Source organism: Amblyraja radiata, chromosome 19, assembly GCF_010909765.2.
Source record: "Amblyraja radiata isolate CabotCenter1 chromosome 19, sAmbRad1.1.pri, whole genome shotgun sequence".
Taxonomy (NCBI): Eukaryota; Metazoa; Chordata; class Chondrichthyes; order Rajiformes; family Rajidae; genus Amblyraja; species Amblyraja radiata.
In genome coordinates, this window is record NC_045974.1 from 10,829,045 (window position 1) to 10,849,603 (window position 20,559).

A 20,559-nucleotide genomic window follows, 5' to 3' on the forward strand; every position below is an offset into this window, starting at 1 on the left:
CAATTGTTTATCTATGCATTCTCTCCTTTTCTGCATCATCAGTCGGGTATTACGAAAAATACAACAAGACTCAGCGTCTGTTAATTGGTAGTGCCGATTGGCCTACTTAACCATGGTTCCCTGTGATACTCAACATGGGGTTTAACCATGCATCACCATCCTGAAACAACCAGATTATTGGTTCATCCCGTAACAGGGGAACCCATCCATGTCAAAAACAACAAACCTATCAATTTGTAGAGTCTAAAGAAACCTCTACTGCAACTGGGACTGGCGGACCGAACATTGAACATTATCTCAGCGGGCCACAGACAGTCCACCAAAAACTATATCTGGTATACATCAGGAAATGTGAGATATATTGTCACAGAAACAACATGACCTACAGTTTGATGAACATAATGTCTGTTCTCGAATTCCTGGCAGGCCTCCATTATGATGAGGGGCTCAGTTACAGTGCCATTAACTGCGCCAGAAGTGCCCTATCAACATATCTATGGCGAGGATCAGAGCGTCATTCTGTTGGGACTCACCCCTGGTAACCAAACTTATGAGGGGAATTTTTAATATCTATCCCCCAAGAACCAGGTACTCTCTAAATGGGATACGAGTATTGCCCTAACGTTGCTAAAGAATTGGTCTCCAGCAACAGCTCTGTCCCTGCAAAGACTGACGCACAAAACAGTCATGCTGATGGCTTTGGTCACGGCTCTAAGGGTACAGTCGTACATAAGTTAAGGCTGGACTATGACTTCTTCAACAGGAATATAACGTTTCATATTACGAATTAGTCAAACAGAACAGACCGGGATCATCAGGCCTCAAAATAGAATTTAGGGATTACCCTACAGATATCGTCTCTGTATAATAAGACAATTATTGTTCTATATGGAGAACACCAAAAACATCTGAGGCTATGAGATGGCGCTACTAATCAGCCACAAACAAACCCACAAAAAAGTGTCGGTTCAAACTATTTCCAGATGGCTGAAACAGGTTTTAACAACAGCTGGGGTGGATACTAACATATTCAAATCTTATTCCACCAGGGCTGCAACTACATCGGCAGCTATGGAGTTGGATGTACCAATGAACCAAATCCTCGAGACAGCAGGATGGATCAGGGGAAAATGTTCCAACTATTCTACCACAAACCAGTAGTTAAACTGGAACTTTGCAGAGCCAATTTTAAGTTCTGTAATATAATTTCACCCCATAAATAGGGGCTATAATTTGTTGTTAACAATTTATCATGGATTTCAATGTTGGATTCATGTCTAAACATGTTAACACAATTCCTCCCACAGTCAATTAAGGCAGATGTGATGCATGGACTCGTTTCCACGGCATGAAATCACAGAGCTTTGAAATCTTCATGTAGTCACTCACGTGACTCCGAAGTAAAATAGTAAGATCAAACGAGAACTTACCAGTTCGAAGTTTGATCGTTATTTTATGAGGAGTACGTTGAGGGAATACGTGCCCTCCGCTCCCACCCTTGATCATATACTCAACTGGTATTTTCTTCTCTAATCTTACTATGTTCAGTCATTACAGTTATCTGTGATTTCACACCGTTGCTTTGAAGAATGACACGCATGCGTCCTGGCGGGGTTCTTCACGTATTCCCTCAACGTACTCCTCATAAAATAACGATCAAACTTCGAACTGGTAAGTTCTCGTTTACTCTTACTATTTTGGTGCAGCAATTTCTAAATCAGCTTCCAACCCGAAAGCTGACATCTGTCACAAAGATGATTAAAAATATGATTAAATTGGATCAGTAACACCTGTTGCTACTGATGAACCAGTGCACATTTTGCAAGGAGAGTGTAGAACAGGTGATCCTCAATTGTTGTGGACATATGTGGTTAACCCTTCACAAACTACTGTGCGGCACGGTGGCGCAGCAGTGGAGTTGCTGCCTTACAGCGCCAGAGACCCAGGTTCGATCCTGACTACTAGTGCTGTCTGTACGAAATTTGTGCTTTCTCCCCGTGATCAGCGTGGGTTTTCTCCGGGTGCTCCGGTTTTCACCCACACACCAAAGACGTACTGGTTCGTAGGCTGATTGGGTCCTACACCCACGAGGGACAATTTTTACATTTACCAAGCCAATCAGCCTACAGCATTCAAAGTGTGGTTTCTGAGCTAAAACAGAATGGCATTGAGTTTAAGGCACAGAAAGATGCAATTGAATCCCTCTTGAACTTTGCTGGTTCAGGCTTTACGCAAGTCACCACATACTCCCACTGGCACATCCTTCTATTCATTTCCCCCTGATCTACTTTTCCAGTTTCCCCATCAGATGAATCCACACTTTTGTCTGCAACTAACCCACTCATTGCCAAGTTTGGCATTCTAACCACTTTCTGGACAATGAGAATCTCTAACTGGCTTTATAAACGACTCTCTTGCAATAATAGGATGCAAAAATACACACCTCTTCACAGTGACTCTATCAAACGATGTCATCATTTTAAAAGTCCCCTCCAGGTCAACTCTCAATTTTCTAAATTAAGAGGAAGTCATCTACAAATGGAAGTTATTTTGAGAAATAGCAAGACAGAGGATAGAGCACCTGATGTGTTTTCCTGCCTAGAAACAGTAATATGTAAAGGCACCCTTATATCACCTCAAAGTACCTTTCGAGAACATATGCCCAGAATCTCAACTGCATAAATGCTGGGGGGATTTTCTAGTTTTTTACAATGGGATATAATTTTTCTGAAGTGAAATATGATAACAGATAATCCTGGGTTGTTTCACATTGTGTAGGAAACATTCCAGAGACAGACTGAAGAAGGGTCTCGACCTGAAACGTCACCCATTCCTTCTCTCCAGAGATGCTGCCTGTCCCGCTGAGTTACTCCAGCATTTTGTGTCCATCTTGTTTCACATTAACCTGGTTCTTACAGTGACACAACACCTTTGTACTTCCTCTTCTTCTTCTTTTCCTTAAGCCCTTTGCTCCTCCAGGGAGCATAAGCCATTGACAAATGTCCTCCACCTCACTCGGTTGTTGGCAGTTCTTTCGAGATCTCCCTGGTTGAGCCCACTCTCAGACATTTCTGTCTGGACAATTTGCAATTTCTGCACAGGACGCAAAAGGTAACAATGCCCTCATCTACTCTGCCCGAGTTCCAAGCCGTGACCGGCCACCTCCCGATCCCCGCATTCATTCTGCAATCTCCTTCTCCGCTCGTTTCAGGAATTTACGAGTACTTTTGCTGCATTTTGGGGATGGGAGGGAGGCAGACAGAATAACAATGCACTGAATCTTGATAGTCGGGAACAATCGTTATCACCCATAACAGCGAGGCTCCTTCCTGTCATATACAAACTTCATACATAGAGTGTAATATTTAGAAGAAAGAAAGTAGGGACTTGCTTTTGATGGGAACATATTAACGATGAGTATCTTTATGTGGCGACTCGTTGTATACCATTGGTGTGACAACAAAGTATTCATTCATTCTCTCCCCCAACATTCGTTGGTTTAAGACCAACACCACCAAGTTCAGGAACAGCTACTTTCATAAGGTGTTTCAGTCAACCTACTCAACCTTAAAACAAGCCCACAAAGTGCTGGAGTAACTCAGCGGGTTAGGCAGCATTGCAGAACAACATGGATGGGTGACGTTTTGGGCCGGGATGAGTCTGAAGAAGGGCGAAGTCTGATCAACCCTAAGCCTATCTCGTCAACGGAACACCAGCACCCACCTCTTGCACAACTATGGAGTTGTTTTTAATAAGGAATAGGTGATGTTTTGGGTCAAAACCCTTCTTCAGATTGAGAGTCAGGGGGGAGGGGAAGCTAGAAGTATGAAAAGGTACAGAACAAATCAGAGCCGGCACTGATAACCAAGGAAAGGTGGAGCCCACAATAGTCCACTGTTGGCTGTGGAAGAGGTGATAATGAAGGGATATATGGTTGTGAACAGTGGAACTGGCAGGCCAACTTGCGTGAGGAAGGAGCGGAGAGAGAGTGGAAATGCAGGGCTTACTTGAAATTAGAGAAATCAAAACATACCACTGGGTTGTCAGCTTCCCAAGTGAAATATGAGGTGGCTGGTTCTCAACAGGAAATTACAAACCAACAGCATTATTGCACTAAAAAATATATTAAGCGCCTCTATGCCATTAAACCAATTTTGATCCCCAGAAATTAATGTGTCCATTGACTTTTCAAATTAAGAACGTAATGAATATAAAGGTAATATTCCTTTCCTGTAATTTTGTCTATCTTCTCCACAACTCAGTTCCAACTGGGGATTTACATATGTCCCTAACCTCCGCTGAAGATAAAGAAGCTTTCATTTTGATAACAGCTTTCATAATCTCAGCACGTCCCATTGCCCAAAACCAATTAAATTAATTTAGTGTGTGGAAAGGAACTGCAGATGCTGGTTCATAACAAAGATATGCACAAATTGCTGGAGTAACCCAGTGGGACAGGCAGCATCTCTGGAGAGAAGGAATGGGTGATGTTTCAGGTCGAGACCCTTCTTCAGACTTCAGAACTTTGAAGAAGGGTCTCGACCCGAAATGTCACCCATTTCTTATCTCCATAGATGCTGCCTGTCCCGCTGAGTTACTCCAGCATTTTGTGTCTAAATTCATCCAGTGTTGTCAGTGCCGCAATACGGAAATTGCAACAATTGATTAGTATACAGGTTGAACCCATGCAGAGCACAGAGATCAATGATCCAATAATCCATATTTTACCAGTAATACAGGCACTCACGCCTGAAGAATCATGCCTTGCCGAAATAACTCACTGAGTGTATTAACTCTCTCAGCGGCCTCTGGCTGCGTCCGGGGCACTTTCTGCAGCGCAGGGCCATCTGGGCCAGCACCGCCGCCATTGCCGGCTGGTTTTGGACATGTACTTGAGTGATCGTACAGTGTTGCGGAAATTACACACTACCTTGATTGCACTAGGGACTAAGTACAGAATTGTCTACTCAAATGCGAGTTGACGCAAGTCAGGATTGTGTAAGTCGGGGAGTGTCTGTACATTCAAACAAAAAACATTGACATTCCAAGATTAGGTTTACTTAAAGATGGAGAGTGTATTCATAGTTCTTACCTGGCGAGAGACAGAATTGTTTGAAGCTTCCGAGACTGAAGACATGACGTTGGCTGCACTCCGTTTGTGAACACTGTTCATACCAGGCATTTTGGTTATTTTACTGGATTTACTGTTGGAACTAGAGTTTTTCCGCTTTTTGCCTTCCAACTTGTCAAAAGTGAGCGGCAGCGAAGACATCGCATTATGTGCTACAAGTGCATGGTCCCCTGTATGGTGCACCAAGGAGGAAACAGAGAGAGTGGGGTCAATACTGCTTACCACCATGCTCATGTGTTTAATAGAGTCCGTCGAGCTGCCAGGCAAAGTAGTCCGTCCTGAGGGATCTATTTTGGCACTGGTTCCATTGTTCGTATTGTGCACAGACATTGCGCTGTAGGAGGATGCGGCTGGAAATGAGTTCAATGCAGTGCCCAGGTTCAGTATACAGATCCTCTTGTGCGACCCTAAAAATGGCGACGTTGTTGCTGAGCTCTGTAATGTTGATGGAAATGGGGAGGAGACAGGTGGGGGCAGTTTCTTCCTCTTGTTACACGAGCCCCGATCGCTGCGGGAAGGGAGGTCCTTGACTTTGGACGATCTGCTGCCTTTCGTTTTCGGCGGTTTACTGAGCGACGGGGAAGGTACAACAGCGGGTACTGGCGACAGTAACGATGGGGCCTTGAAGGCAGAATCCTTCAAACTAAACGCAGTCGCTGCATGTGGGAAGGTGGCGTTGTACGACATGATGGGATTGGTGTCCGTGGCGGTCACGAAGCCTGCCGAGGACAGCATTGGCGCTGTCATCACGTAAGAAGGAGTAATTGCTGAGCTCGAAGGAAGATAAACCGCAGAAGGGCTGCTCAGAGGCTGAAGCACTGAAGTGGAAAAAGTTGTAGGAGATGGCATCGGGCTGTCTGCTGCAGGAGGAATTTTCCTAAAATTGTAAGAGACAAAGAACAATTATGTGAATTAGTATTTCATTGTTGGAACTAATATCTCAGTGTAATATCTATATTTACAAAAATGGCATAAAAGGGAGGAAAACTTTGTAATTTCACTCTCCTTGTAATATAGAGTATAGCGAGTAGGAAGGAACTGCAGATGCTGGTTTACACCGGAGATAGATACAAAATGCAGTGGCAAATCAGCGGGACTAGGAGCATCTCTGGATAGAAGGAATAGGTGACGTTTCAGACTGAAGAAAGGTCTTGACCCGAAACGTCACCCATTCCTTATCTCCAGAGATGCTGCCAGTCCCACTGAGTTACTCCATCAATTTGTGTCTATCTAGAGTATAGAAGTTGTGATGTCCTAATACAGTTGGGGAAGTCAAGGGTACTGTATTTGGGCAGCATGTTATAGGAAAGATATCGTTAAACTGGATAGGGCACAGAGGAGATGTACGAGGATATGGCCAGGTCTCGAGGGCCTGAGCTACAGGGAGAGGTTGAGCAGTCTAGGACTTTATCCCTTGGAGCACAGGAGGATGAGGGGTGATCTTATAGAAGTGTACAAAATCTTGAGAGGAATAGATCGGGTAAATGCAGAGTCTCTTGCCCAAAGTAGGGGAATTGAGAACCATGGGTTTAACGTGAGGGGGGAAAGATTCATAGACAATGGGCAATAAGTGCAGGAGTAGGCCATTCAGCCCGTCGAGCCAGCACTGCCATTCAATGTGATCATGGCTGATCATCCACAATCAGTAGCCCGTTCCTGCCTTCTCTCCATATCCCTTAACTCCGCTATCCCTAAGAGCTCTATCTAACTCTCTCTTGAAAGCATTCAGCAAACCAGCCTCCACCGCCCTCTGAGGCAGAGAATTCCACACACTCACTACTCTCTGTGTAAAAAGGTTTCTCCTCATCTCCGTTCTAAATGGCTTCCCACTTATTCTTAAGCTATAGCCTCTGGTTCTGGTCTTCCCCAACATTGGGAACATGTTTCCTGCCTCTAGCGTGTTCAAACCCTTAATAATCATATATGTTTCAATAAGATACCCTCTCATCCTTCTAAATTCCAGAGTATACAAGCCCAGCCGCTCCTCCAATCTATCAACATATGACAGTCCAGCCATCCCGGGAATTAACCTCGTGAACCTACGCTGCACTCCCTCTATAGCAAGAACGTCCTTCCTCAAGTTTGGAGACCAAAACTGCAGACAATACTCCAGGTGTGGTCTCACTAGGGCCCTGTACAACTGCAGGAGGACCTCTTTGCTCCTATACTCAACTCCTCTTGTTATGAAGATCAACATGCCATTCGTTTTCTTCACTGCCTGCTGCACCTGTATGGTTACTTTCAGTGACTGATGAACAAGGACCCCCAGATCCCGTTTAAGAGGAGCCTGAGGGGTAACTTTTTTTTACAAAGGGTGATGGGAATATGGAACGAGCTGCTGGAGGAGGTAGTTGAGGCAGTTACTTCTGCAACGTTTAAGAAACATCTTGATAGATACGTGGATAAGAAACGTTTAGAAGGTATGATCCAAACGCAGGCAGGTGGAACTAGGTAGATGGGACATTGTGGTCAAGTTCTTGGTTCTTGGTTTCTTGGTCCTCCAAAATATTCCAAATGGAATTTAAACTGGAGGTGGGCTGAAGTTAAGCTGAAGGTCCTGTTTCCATGCTGTGCGAGTCTATGAATATAGGACAGGTCTGAGGGTTTAAAAAAAAATTTGTGATTTCTTGTTATAATTTGTAACAAATTCACCAAGATCATATTTGCAACATAAGTTCCTCGTCTAGCAGATGATATGCTGCAGTAAGAATTTCTCCACTGCAACCGAGATCTCCAAGAAATTAACTGAGAATAGATAAGGTGCATCCCGGTTCATGGAGCTGACTTGGCAATCAGGAAAACATTTTTTAGCACACCAAGCCTTATTACCACTAGATTATTTGTCATCTAGCTAGCAAGTTCAATAAAAATGACACTCCGGTTGGGCTGAAGTGGAAACACATCTGTTATGTTTGGGATTTCATGCATGAAATGTGAATGTTAAGTTTTATTTAAGCACACTATTTTTCAAAACACTCAAGTTTTATCAGGGGTTAAAATATGATATTGACGTTCAAACTGTTAATCTCATAAACCAGAGGACAATGGACTCACTTCCACATCTGCGAATTTAGGTGCTTTTCGACCATTGAATTAAGTGCCAGTCGAAAACGGTTCCATCTTCGGTCAAAGACATAGAACCCTCTACCCATCAGGTGGCTCCCAAATGTGCAATACTAGAAAAGAATGCACAGCGATTATTTCAAACCGCATACACCGAGGTTAATAAAATATCCACAAATCTCGAGTGTTGAAAGGAACGAACGAGTAAAATAAACTGCATACTCCGAGTGGCCTGGGGTGGTGCCCAGAATAATGGCAATCCAGTTTCTCGGTTTCCTCTGAGCCATCCCCTTCTCCTTCGTCACTGGACATTCGGCTTGCTAAGTCTCCAATTATGGACAATGGCAATTCCAATGCTGTTGCATTGTTCGATGCAGTACCCGCATTATTTATGCTGTTGGTCGCTGAAACTCTGCTGAAAGCAAAACATAAATATGCAATTAATTTCAGAGCATGTATGTCACATTGAACTTCAGGGGAAGAAACATAGAAAATAGGTGCAGGAGGAGGCCATTCGGCCCTTCGAGCCAGTACAAGAACAAAGTGCATGTGGCCCCATCCATCCTTTGTCACTTGTATCCCACACACGGTCGAAATTGCAAACCTCTGTGTGGTTTTCAAACCCCATTCTTCATCTTTCCTTCTTCAACTCATCTGAACTGTTCTTACAATTCTCTGGTTCAACCACCAAGTGTATGTAGAAGTACAAATATGGTGAAAGAATTTAAAACGTGGAGGTATTTTCCTTTCAATAAAGGATAGGGGTGATTTGATGTATTGAAAGATGTGATGGAACAAAATACGTAAAAAACAGCCTGGAAGCCTCCAGCCTGATGATAGAATAAGGGAACAAGTAGAAGAAAATCGGAACAGGAGAAACCATTCCTATAGTGTTAGAAGATTGTGGAGATATGGGGAACTGTAGAGGCTGGAATCTTGAGAAAAAGACAATCCAATTTCAAAACTTCTCAGCTCTGCAACAAGCTTTTTCCTCCTTTGCTCCCACTTTTGCAGAAAACTGTTATATATCCTCATCTTTGTAATCAATAGCACACGACAATGTTTTTGTTTTTAGTTAGGATGGAATTCTCTTCCAGATTTCCAGAAATCATTTGGTTGAAGTTCTTTATGAAAAGAAAGAATGACATTCTCCCCACAATATTTATATTATTATTTATAAACATATTATTTATAAACTTATTATTTATAATAAGTGTTCCTGCTCAGAATGCATCTCATAAGATCATAAGACATAGAAGCAGAATTAGGCATTCGGCTCTCCGAGTCTGCTCCGCCATTCGATCATGGCTGATCTATTTCCCTCCATCAACCACATTCCCCCTGCCTTCTCTCTGTAACCTTTGACGCCGTTACTAATCAAGAACATGTTAATCTCCACTTTAAAAAATACCCAACTATTTGGCCTTCACAGCCGTCTGTGGCAATGAATTCCACAGATTCACCACCTTCTGACTAAAGAAATTCCTTCTCATCTCCATTCCAAAGGTACATCCTTTCATTCTGAGCATAAAACATCGACAGATTATTTACTGTAGAAATGGCCAGTTCTGATATAAAGCAGGCACATTGTTTTAAATTGTAGAATGTGATGATGGGGAGTCTGGAAGGCTGCTACCTGCCCAGGTGGAGGATGAGGTGCACCTCCACGCGCTTACATTGGCTTTCTATTCAAGGCAAAAGCAGAAGATCCTCAGAACATCTTGATATAAGATGGCTGTGTGATGCATTACATGTTCATGGTAAGGATGAGCTAGTTGGGACCAGGGAACTGGAAATTGTCAAAGTAGCAGAGTACACCTCAGAATCCCTGTTGCTTCTACTTTTCATCCATCCCACTCCGACATATCCATCAGCAACTTTCCGCAATGATATAATAAGGCTCAAAGCAAGCTTGAGGAACAGTGCTTTATCCTCTGTTTAAGCCACAGATCCACAATATGACACCTCTACAGTACAGGAGTTGAAATAAAAGGTCCCAGGTGGGAATAATGTTGCATCGATCCAGTCAAATAGCTGGCACTGAAACTGCTCCATGAGTTTACTTCTGTTGTAGCTGGGCCAGCAGACTTGTGCTGATGGATTAATTAGCCCTATCATTTCCTTGGCAATTCAAAATGCTGTTGTCAGAAGTATGGTCTAAAGAAGGGTCTCGATCCAAAACATCACATATTCCTTTTCTCCAGAGATGCTGCCTGACCCGCTGAGCTACTCCAGTATTTTGCATGTGTCTTCGGTATAAACCTTGCTAAACATTCACAATGCAGCTTGAAATCTCTGGGTAAGACTTTTGAACTAGTCCATTAGCTTCCAGATAATTGCAAACAAATACAGTCGTGGTGCGACTCACCTGGCAAGGACAGCATTCGATGGTCTGGATTTTGCTGGCGATGTACCTTTAGTGTCCAAGCCAGTGTTTGTTAAAGATTCTGTAACCTGCTCCTGGGTGGGAAGTAACTGGCTCTGAAGTGTTTCCTTCGACACCGGAGGGTGTTCCTTGTCTTTCACCGTGTCTTTCTCCCTTGAGCGAGCTTTGTGTTCAGCGAGAAGAATGTCAAACTGTTTCCTTCGACCTGGCACTGCTCTCCGATGGTTCAGAGAATGTGTCTGCGAAGAAGCCAGAAGGAAAATTACAAACTGGAAGCCAAACACTACATCTCAGGTGAAATGATGCTTGAAATCTTAAAGGTAACTTAAAAAGGATTGCCCAAGTTGTAAATAGTATGTCTTACTGCATTGTTGATAACGATTCAAAGCATGACAAATAATTTTGCTATGATGTTTGCTGCCATTTGTTTACATGTTTAAGAATACAAAAGTGAATTACTTAACATTTAGTTTAGTTTTGAGATACAGCACGGAAACAGGCCCTTTGACCCACCAAGTCCCCGCCGACCAGCAATCCCCGCACACTTCCACTATCCCACCCACATTAGGGACAATTTACAATTATACCAAGCCAATTAACCTACAAACCTGTACGTCTTTGGAGTCTGGGAGGAAACTCGAGATCTTGGCGAAAATACATGCAGGTCATGGGGAGAACGTACAAACTCCGTACAGACAGCACCCGTAGTCAGGATTGAACCCAGGTCTCTGGAGCTAAGGCAGTAACTCTACTGGTACGCCACCGTGCCGCCCATATGGTGCTATATTATGCACTTATAACGACAGGCTGCAAATTAAACTCCTTTAAAAATTCCAACACAAATAAGCCAACCAATCATTTTGAGCAAGAGGAATACCTTGCAGGTGAGTGACCTTGTACATGGCTTCTTTGTCTCAGGATCCGTAACTCCGCAGTGTCTGTTAGGATCAAATTCCCTCTCTGTCGAAATGAAAGGAAACATTTCAATGCACTAACCACCTACCATGATAAAGTATATCAAGATTTCTCTCGTGATATCTATGGGTTTTAAAACACACACGGATCCCAGATTCTGAGGCTCATTGTGGGGCATTATCGGCCTGCCCTTTCACTTGGGAGCAATTGTGTGGAAGTCTCAAGCTTCCGAACGTTTGTGAACAGATGTACCAGTAGCTCTATGCAGAACTGCTGGCCTTCCTCAGAAATCCACACCGCTGTGTCCAAACCTTCTGAGAAAGAAAAAAACTTACAAAATAAAGGCTTTTATGGAAACATCAAAAGACATAAACCTTCAAAAAAATGCAATATGGAGTATGCAGTCTTTAAAATAGTTTTCACGCATGTCTCTTTTGTACATAATAAATGTTTTTTAAAATTCATAACCAAATTTATGTGAGCCCACTCGCCAGTTGTGTAAGCATCATGTTCTAAATTCTCAAACGAACATAGAAATTTATAACAGGAATATGTAGCTTCAGTACACATGGACTATTGCTGCAATGCTAAGAGAGTGTAAGTCGGACGTTGGGTTGTGTTAATCATTCTCAAGGACGGCATATCACAAATCTTACTCTCTGTTCTATTTTTCCAAAGTTAAGCATTTACTGTTGTGAACTGCTGTATAAACATTTTTTTTTGATCAACTTCATGACTTCAACCTGCACGTTGGCAAGGGGAGGGTGAGCAGCCAGAGGTCGTTGTACACATTGGTAGCAATGACAAAGGGTAGAAGTAGAAATGAGGTCTTGCAAGATATATATAGGGAGTTAGGCAGAAAGTTAAGAGGCAGGACTTCTAAGGTTGTAATTTCTGGATTAGTCCCCCTTCTACGCATTAGGGGAAGGCAAGAATAAGTTCATAAGTGATAGGAGCAGAATTGAGCCATTCGGCCTATCATGTCTACTGCGCCATTTAATCATGGCTGATCTATCTTTCCCACTTAACCCCATTCTCCTGCCTTCTCCCCATAACCCCTGACACTCATACTAATCTTGAATAGGAGGACAGGGCAAATGAATATGGTGCAGGTCGGAAGGATTCAGTTTCTTGAACCATGAGGATCTCTTTTAAGGCAGAGGAGACCTGTGCAAGAACGATGGGTTGCACCTGAACAGGTGGGGGAAATCAATATCCTGGCAGGAATATTTTGCTGGGGCTACTTGGGAGGGTTTAAACTATTGGGAGTGGAGCTGGGGGTTTGCTGGGACCCAAAGTGCAGGCCCTTTGCCCCACCGAGTCCACGCCGACCAGAGATCACCCCGTACACTAATACTATCCTACACTATATTAATACTTAGCGAGGAATGTCCAGCGAGGTCATATGGGTGGAAGTTAGAAGTAAGGAATGAAGGGAATATCAGTATTTCAAGCACTATGTTACCTCAGCCAAGTGGGATTTGTGCATTTGCATGTCATAGTGTATGTCCACTGTGCATGCCCAGTGTGGGTGGCACAGTGGTAGAGTTTGATCCTGACCACGTGTGCTTTCGATCGGTGTTTGTATATTCTCCCCGTGACCGCGTGGGTTTTCTCCGGGTGCTCCAGTTTCCTCCCATGCTCCAAAGACATACAGGTTAGTGATTTAATTGGTTTGGGTAAAATTGTAAATTGCCTCTAGAGTGTAGGATAGTGCTGGTGTACGGGGACTGCTGGTCGGCACGGAGTCTGTGGGCCGAAGGGGTTGCTTCTGCGCTGTAATTCAAAATAAACTAAATAGTGGGTAATTATAAAAATGTTCTTTAAACTTGTGGGCTTCACGACTGGCTCTGTTCCTCTTCTCATCCAAAATGTAAACATTTCAAGGCGATGCCCTGATAGCTGACTATTCCGTTAAAATACTGAGGTTAATTTAAGTTAACGTACCCAAATAGCATTAGCTAACAGCACCAACTTAATGGGCAAATTAAATAGATATATCGCAAAATGCACATTAACCATGTTTAATTATTAATCCAACATTGGAAAGCTTCAGATATTTGAAAGCTTTAGGCAGCAAATTGGTGTTTATTTAACTTTCCTCAGAATGACTTTAAAAATATATCCATCTCCTGCAGCATTAACTGATTTAGCACTGACTTGCAGTAAGGCAGGAAATGAAACTAGATAATTCAGGACACATTTCAAAATCATTTCCTGTTGATAGATGTTTGGATCAAACTACTACTTTTCAAAATATGGTGCCTTAAATCTGGTTTCTAAAATTTGAAGCACAGGTTATTTCAATTTAAGTTACAAAACCATTAAAAAAAAAAATTTAGGGCAGATACACAGTGGCAACCTTATTGATAGTAAATGCATCTTCAATTTCAATGTAACTAAAAGCAAAAGTTATTTGATCGAAAACACCTTGAAAATGTCTGTAAAATATCTAATCTTGTTGATGAATTGGTTGTTTCAACAAATTCCAAATTAGAGCATTGTCGGTTCAAAAACAGCTTCACATACAGAGGATATAAAAGCTGTAAGTGCTGGAAATATTTTCTTGTCTGCTCTGGAATCGCTCCATCTAGGCCAAGTCATTGGGTATTTTTACGGATAAAATCAATCAAGATTTTATGATTGGTAAGGGGTGTCAGGGGTTATGGGGAGAAGGCAGGAGAATGTGGTTGAGAGGGAAAGATACATCAGCCATGATTGAATGGTGGAGTAGACTTGATGGGCCAAATGTCCTATAACTCATGAACTTATACCTGCCATGTCCATGCTGACTTTATTGCCCAAGTGCACAAATTTCATTTACCCACATCCGAACCGTGTCTTTTAAATCTGACTTCAACTCCTCCTTTAACACTGAGTTCCTGATGTTAATCACTCTCTGAATTAAAACAAAAAATTTCTCTCAAATTCCTCTTTAACCTCCTTTTCCTCATCTTCAAGCCAAGCCTCTTGTTTTTCTTTGGGGGGGGAAGGGTTACTCTTGTAATCTTATATACCACTTAGATCACGCCTTGGCCTCCTTCACTCCACAAACCCAGCCTATCCAATCTATTGCCATAAATGAAGTCCTTTAAACCAGGCAACATCCTAGTGAATCTCCTCTGCGCTCACTCCAGTGCAACTACATCCTTCCTATAGTATGGCAAACAAAACAGCTCACAATACTGCAAGTACATCCAACCAGTGTTTTGTAGAATTGCAACATAACGCCCAAACTTTTGTATTGTATGCTCTGGCCTATGAAGCAAGCATGCTATATGCCTTCCTCACTACCCCATCTAACTTCAATGCCACTTCTAAGAGCCAATTGCCATTTCTTAGCACTATATTATTTAGTATCACATCGGATGGGGCGGCAAGCCGGCAGCCTCGCCAGCAGCTGTTCGTCCCTTCGACTTTTTTTTGTTTTTAGTATGTTTAAAAGTGTGTGGGGGGGGGGGGTGGTGGCGGGGAATAGGGGGAAACTGTTTTTTCAGTCACTTGCCTCGACGGAGATGTGACTTTTCTTCATGACACAACTTTGTCTCCCTCGCGGGCCTAACAGCTTGGATTGGTGCGGCCTCTCCTGGAGTCGGGCCCAGAACCTCAGCAGCGGGCGCAGCGTGGACTTTCCATCACGGAGCCGGGCGATCCCTTGCCGGGGATCGCCAGAAGAAGTGCTCCGATCCCAGGCCCGCGGACAATAACATCCTGAAGTCATGGTCTACGTAGCTTCTAGCCGCGGGCGCGGCGTGGACTTTCCTTCGCGGAGCCTTCGATCCCTTGCCGGGGATTGCTGCGGAAGAGCTCCGACCGCCGGCCGGTGGCCTATAACATCGTGAAGTAGGAAGCGGCTGATTCGGGACCTCCAAGCCGCGGAGTGTCCGTCCGTCCCAACGTCGGAGTTTCGAGCATCCCGACGAGAGGGCCTGTACATCAGGCCGTCTGTAGTGGCGACTGCCAAGGGTTCATGGCCCTGACCACGGATGAACAAGGAGGAGGACTGACTGAACGTTATTGCTTTCCACCACAGTGAAGAATGTTGATTCCACTGTGGTGGATGTTCATGTTGTATTCTATTGTGTATTGTGCTCTTTTTGATTGTATGGCTGCATGGTAAATCAAATTCCAACGTACCTTATGCGGTGCATGTGGCAATAAATGTGAACTTGAACTTGTGAACTTAAACTAGTGTATATATAAAACGTGTCCTTTAGTTTCCTTACTATTCAATAATCCAACTTCAGTCTTGAATATGGCACCATACAACACAGGAACACGATGTCTGTGCCGGCCGTATATTCAATTGCTAAGCAACAGGAGGCTTACATTAAAAGGTTTCCAAGATACACGATGGATGAAATTTCTTATCAGACTCTCAGGAGACATGTAACACCTAGTTCTGGTCAGCCCAGCCCAGCATCTATCCTGTCAAGTCCTTTAGGATCATACTCCTGATTAATATCTACCATATTCACCCAGCTGAGGAATTTGTGCTCCTCCATATTGAATGTTTGGAAAAATCAGCAATAGTAGCAAGAGCCCAGCATGTAGTGACTGGAAACAACATTTTGGCTGTGCAACAAACATAACTATGTTCTTCAGTGTGAAGTCCAACTGCAACCATTGGACTACTTTCTCCTTGATGTCCAATGACCTCAGTTTCACCATGGCATCTTGATGCCACACTCAGTCAATTCCTGTCCAGATATAGGGGACCTATTCTCATCTCATCTCCGGAGTTCAAATCTTGGAATATGCTTGGACCAATACTTTGCAGAGGTCTGGAGATGACTGGTCTTCCTGATGAAACCCAAACCATGTAATGGTGAATAGATTGTTGATGATAGCAATCAACAACTACACCTCCAGAATAGATTGATTGAGCAGGATTAATTGGTCAAAATCTATTTTGTGCAGATTTAATCTTTTCTGTCCCCTAAGAATGCCGAAGACTGAATCTGAACAACCACCAGTATCAGCAATGTCATGCGTGACTTCATCCAAACACATAATATTTTGACGTATACCATATCAAGCTTTCTACTCCACAGATTGTCTGTTTGGCCTGTAATTTCCTGCTCATGATTATTGTAAACAATGACAAATGCATATGTTTATAGCAGAAAAAAGCAGAAAGAAATGCTCACCAGAAAGTCTTTTGTGAGACCTGTTACTGCTTTTGGTACCATTCTGATGTTTCTTGTCTATTGCAGAAGGTACTGTTGCTTTTCCATTCAGAATCTTCTCCGGTGAAGGTGGCACAGACTTTGATGTAGTTGACGTCAAACCGGACTTAACCAAACTTGCGGAAGGTGCGGAAGATGAAGAGGCAGAAGAGGTGGTGGAGATGGTAGCAGAGGTGGAACTCATTTTAACATTGGCACCATCTGTTTTCACGAGGTTAGGGATCTTCTCAAGGCTTACAATTGGGACAGGAACACTGCAAGAATAAAAAGTCCCACAAATTAGAAATGTATTTTACTTTGTTTGTTAACCCTTTCACAGGCACAAATGGAAAGCATAATTTATACGTGAATATATTAATGCTGACTATATTTGCTGAATATTTTTGGTAGCGTGCCTGCATTGTTAAAATCAAATTTAGAGGCTCACAATGTGCGATTCTTTGAGAATGAAATGGATGCGTTCAATGTTTAATCAAAGAGGAATAAAAGCTTTTTCTAATTTGTAATGAGCTACAGAAAATATTCTGAGACAACCTCAGAAGGTCCAGAAGTTTAACTATACAAAGCTACAATCACAAGGAATAACAAATGATTTGATGCTATTAGTTTTGATTTCAAAAAGTTAATTCAATCAGCAAATCGACATATTCTCTGCCTTGGTTATGTGAAAAAACATTTCAAAAACTGTGTAATAAAGCTGATCAGAAATGATGGCATATCCAAATTCATTGTTATGCTGAGCAGTGTGAAACAGAATGCTTTTTGCTAAAATAGCCAAATACTTATTCATTGGAGGTTAATTCCTCCCTCCCGCACACCCAAGCTACATAAAGGAGAGACGATGGAAGGCAAGAGTCTTTGGTTGGAGTTTCAATTCCTGATTTAGTCAATCTTGTAATGGCCAAGTGTCACAAGGTCTAGCTCAGCTGATATGTCTTTCGTGGTGCAACAGCTTTCTAACACTCAATGACCAAGTTACTATTGTCCACATCATTTGTGGTATAATCCCAGCATTAGTTTCTGCTATCAATGCTTAAAAACCCCCCAACAGGAATGGAAGAGAGAAAGGAAAGAACAAAATTCTTGTGGTAAAGATGAATTTTCCTAAAATATTGAAAAGAGATATTTATTTTTTAATGCACAAGATTACTTCTTGACATAAGATTACTATCTTAGAAAGACCCTAAAATAATTTAACACCAAAACAGAATTGCAAACTGAATTAATTATATGAAATCCTGCCATGACAAACTACGAATCAGTGATGGCATAAGTAATTAAGGTTTTAATAACAGAGAGAAGGCATGTCACCTTTGACAATCCAAAAAAAAAAAAATAGATATTACATTATCTGGCAGTCAGGGCATTGAAAAGGCTTGCCTGAATGTTACAAATGCAAAACGTTGGTCAATAATGTCCAATAAATTGTCAATCTGAACCGCGACTGGGGAAGCAAGCAAAATAAGATCAGATTGTTGGTTGGAGGTTAAACTGACCCAACATTGGATATTAACGGTAAAGCTGCTGATGTTGGCATAGCTTACAGGAGATGATTGGGGCTTTACGAGCATCACTAAAACAACTATACACACAATAATTTTGCAAAAGATAGTGGTTGTTACTTTGCTGGATACAGATCTTCAATGACTAGAAGATCCAAACAAAACAGCAGACAAATATAGGATTACAGATCAGAAGATAAGTCCACAAAAATCACTTGCAACCCGCAACATTAAACTTTACCTCCCCTACATGGATCATTTTGTGAAAGATGAATCCAAGTTTCAGCAAGACTCTGCATTATCAAGAATCTGGGTTATCAAATAATTTCCATTCAGAAGAAAATTAAAACTGATATTGGGTCCAGGGTAAGGCTGCTAACTATTGGACACAGAAGTAATGGTTAGAATGGGTACCTAAAAGGAGAAGCGGGCTGAAGGAGACTGCAAATTTAGCACATCATATTCACCCTACACTCCCACTTAAATCATATCTAGACAAAGATCCAACCAGCTAAAAGTAGACTTAAGCAAAGAACGAGTTTTTTTTAATGGCATTTCCCCAATCTTAGGACATCTTGGAGTGCTTAATATATATAAATTAAATCCCTCTGAAGTGCAAAGTAACAAGGCAGCAGCCTGTTTGTGTACCACAATGTCTCATTAATAGCAAAGGAATATCAATAGATAACCACAGTTTAGAGACACTGACTGATGAACAAACAATGGGCAACCTCTGTCATTCTAATACAAATAATGCTATTAGGCCCATCTAATTCATGCTATCTCTCAGAATAGCAATCCACTCATTCCCATTCCGTCTCGTCCCCTGACTATCCGTTTATTTTCCTCCAGTGCCCATTCAATTTCTTCTTTAATGCATTAATTATGTTGCCACCAGTGAATTCTGGATTTGAAAAAGCTCTTCCTCACAATGCTCTGTCTTTAGACCAAATCCTTATATCTCCCGAGTCATTGTAGCATCAGCTAAGAGAAGGGGGGATTTTAAACCTGTTGTAAGGTTGCATGCATATATCAAACTTCCTTCATCCTTTAATGCAAGCAAAACAAGCTAATCTTATTCACCGTACCCTTATAGATTAAAATCCCTCATCCCCGAAACCAGTCTGTTGAATGAACTCGTACCGTCAAGGGTCGGCACATTCACCATAGCGTGATGAACGGATAATATGCTCCAGTTGTAGCCTAACCAGAACTTTACACATGTTTGGCAAAACATCCCTGTTTCTGTACACTTAGTGTTACAAAGCCCGCATACTTACCTCAGCATGGCTACCAACTTCAAAGATTCCTGCATGTGAAGCTTTGCATCCCTCACTGCGCAGTGTGGAACTATTAAGTCTGTCTTTCCTCTCCCCATCCCTTCTGCTTCTCCGTGTTAAATTCCACCAGACATCTGTCTGCCCAATCTGCTAGCATATCTGTGCCCTGCTGTAGTCAAATGGTATTATCTTCATTGCTTGTCACAACTACCCAAGGTTAGCATCATGGGGAACTTTTGAATGTTTTTGTTTTACTCATTATTCCAACACCTATGTCATTTATAGTAAACCAATAAAAGCAATAGTCCCCACACTCACCCTTCAGGAAGACCACTGTCTACCATTTTCCAGTCTGACAAACAGCCGCATACCATGACCTGCTGTTTTTGCATCCTTCAGCAAACTCATCCAAGCTGACACCGACCCTCTCCTATTTCATGTGACTGAAGTTTGATAATCATAATTTTGTTAAACACTTTCTGATAATTCAAACACATGATGCCCATTTCTTTACTCATTTTCTTATTTGTTCACCAAAAATTTAATTGGATTAGTCAAAACTCTCCCAAGTGCCTGTAACTTTTCTCCTGATTGTCATTCCTAAAAGCTTATCCACCACTGATGCTGAACTGGCCGGCCTTTAGTGATTTACAATATCCTCATGTCTTTTCTTGAACGTTTGTTACTCATTGATACTGTGATCTCATCCACATTGAGGGAAAGAGGATTATGCCAAGGCCTCCTGTCATCACTAGCAGTGCTTCCCCAAGAAACCAAGGAGGCAAGCCACCAGGAGCAAAATGACCCATCCATGCCTTGCACAGAAACAGTCACCAGGTTTTTAATATCCTCATTTATCTATAGCTGACACCACACGCTCTGAACAAGCGACGAGCACAAATGGTCCTGCACAGGACAACAGAAACAAGCAACACAAAAGCATTTAACATATCCTTTGATATACTAGGGTAGAGTTTGATCTTCAAACCTTGTTAGTAAATGAGCTGAACAGAACCCTATACCCTTGTATATTGGAGGAGCAAATCACCCTGCTATTATCCAAGGTTCAATTTTGACTCCATTGATTTTATTG

The 20,559-nt window shown here is 42.3% G+C and overlaps 1 protein-coding gene across 10 annotated transcripts in view; it reads right to left on the reverse strand.

Annotated features, from left to right (window-relative positions):
* The window catches only part of atxn7l1 (ataxin 7 like 1), a 139,021-nt gene that overhangs the window by 13,991 nt on the left and 104,471 nt on the right, over window positions 1-20,559 (reverse strand). For 8 of the 10 annotated variants that reach the window (XM_033037648.1, XM_033037655.1, XM_033037650.1 and 5 more), the window contains 6 exons: window positions 16,646-16,938; window positions 11,458-11,540; window positions 10,563-10,819; window positions 8,417-8,609; window positions 8,186-8,307; window positions 5,093-6,008 (listed from right to left, as the gene is read on the reverse strand). In XM_033037648.1, coding sequence (XP_032893539.1) covers window positions 5,093-6,008; window positions 8,186-8,307; window positions 8,417-8,609; window positions 10,563-10,819; window positions 11,458-11,540; window positions 16,646-16,938 — 1,864 coding nt within the window. The remainder of the gene's footprint in view (window positions 1-5,092; window positions 6,009-8,185; window positions 8,308-8,416; window positions 8,610-10,562; window positions 10,820-11,457; window positions 11,541-16,645; window positions 16,939-20,559) is intronic. The other 2 variants (XM_033037658.1, XM_033037653.1) reach the window with 1 other exon arrangement.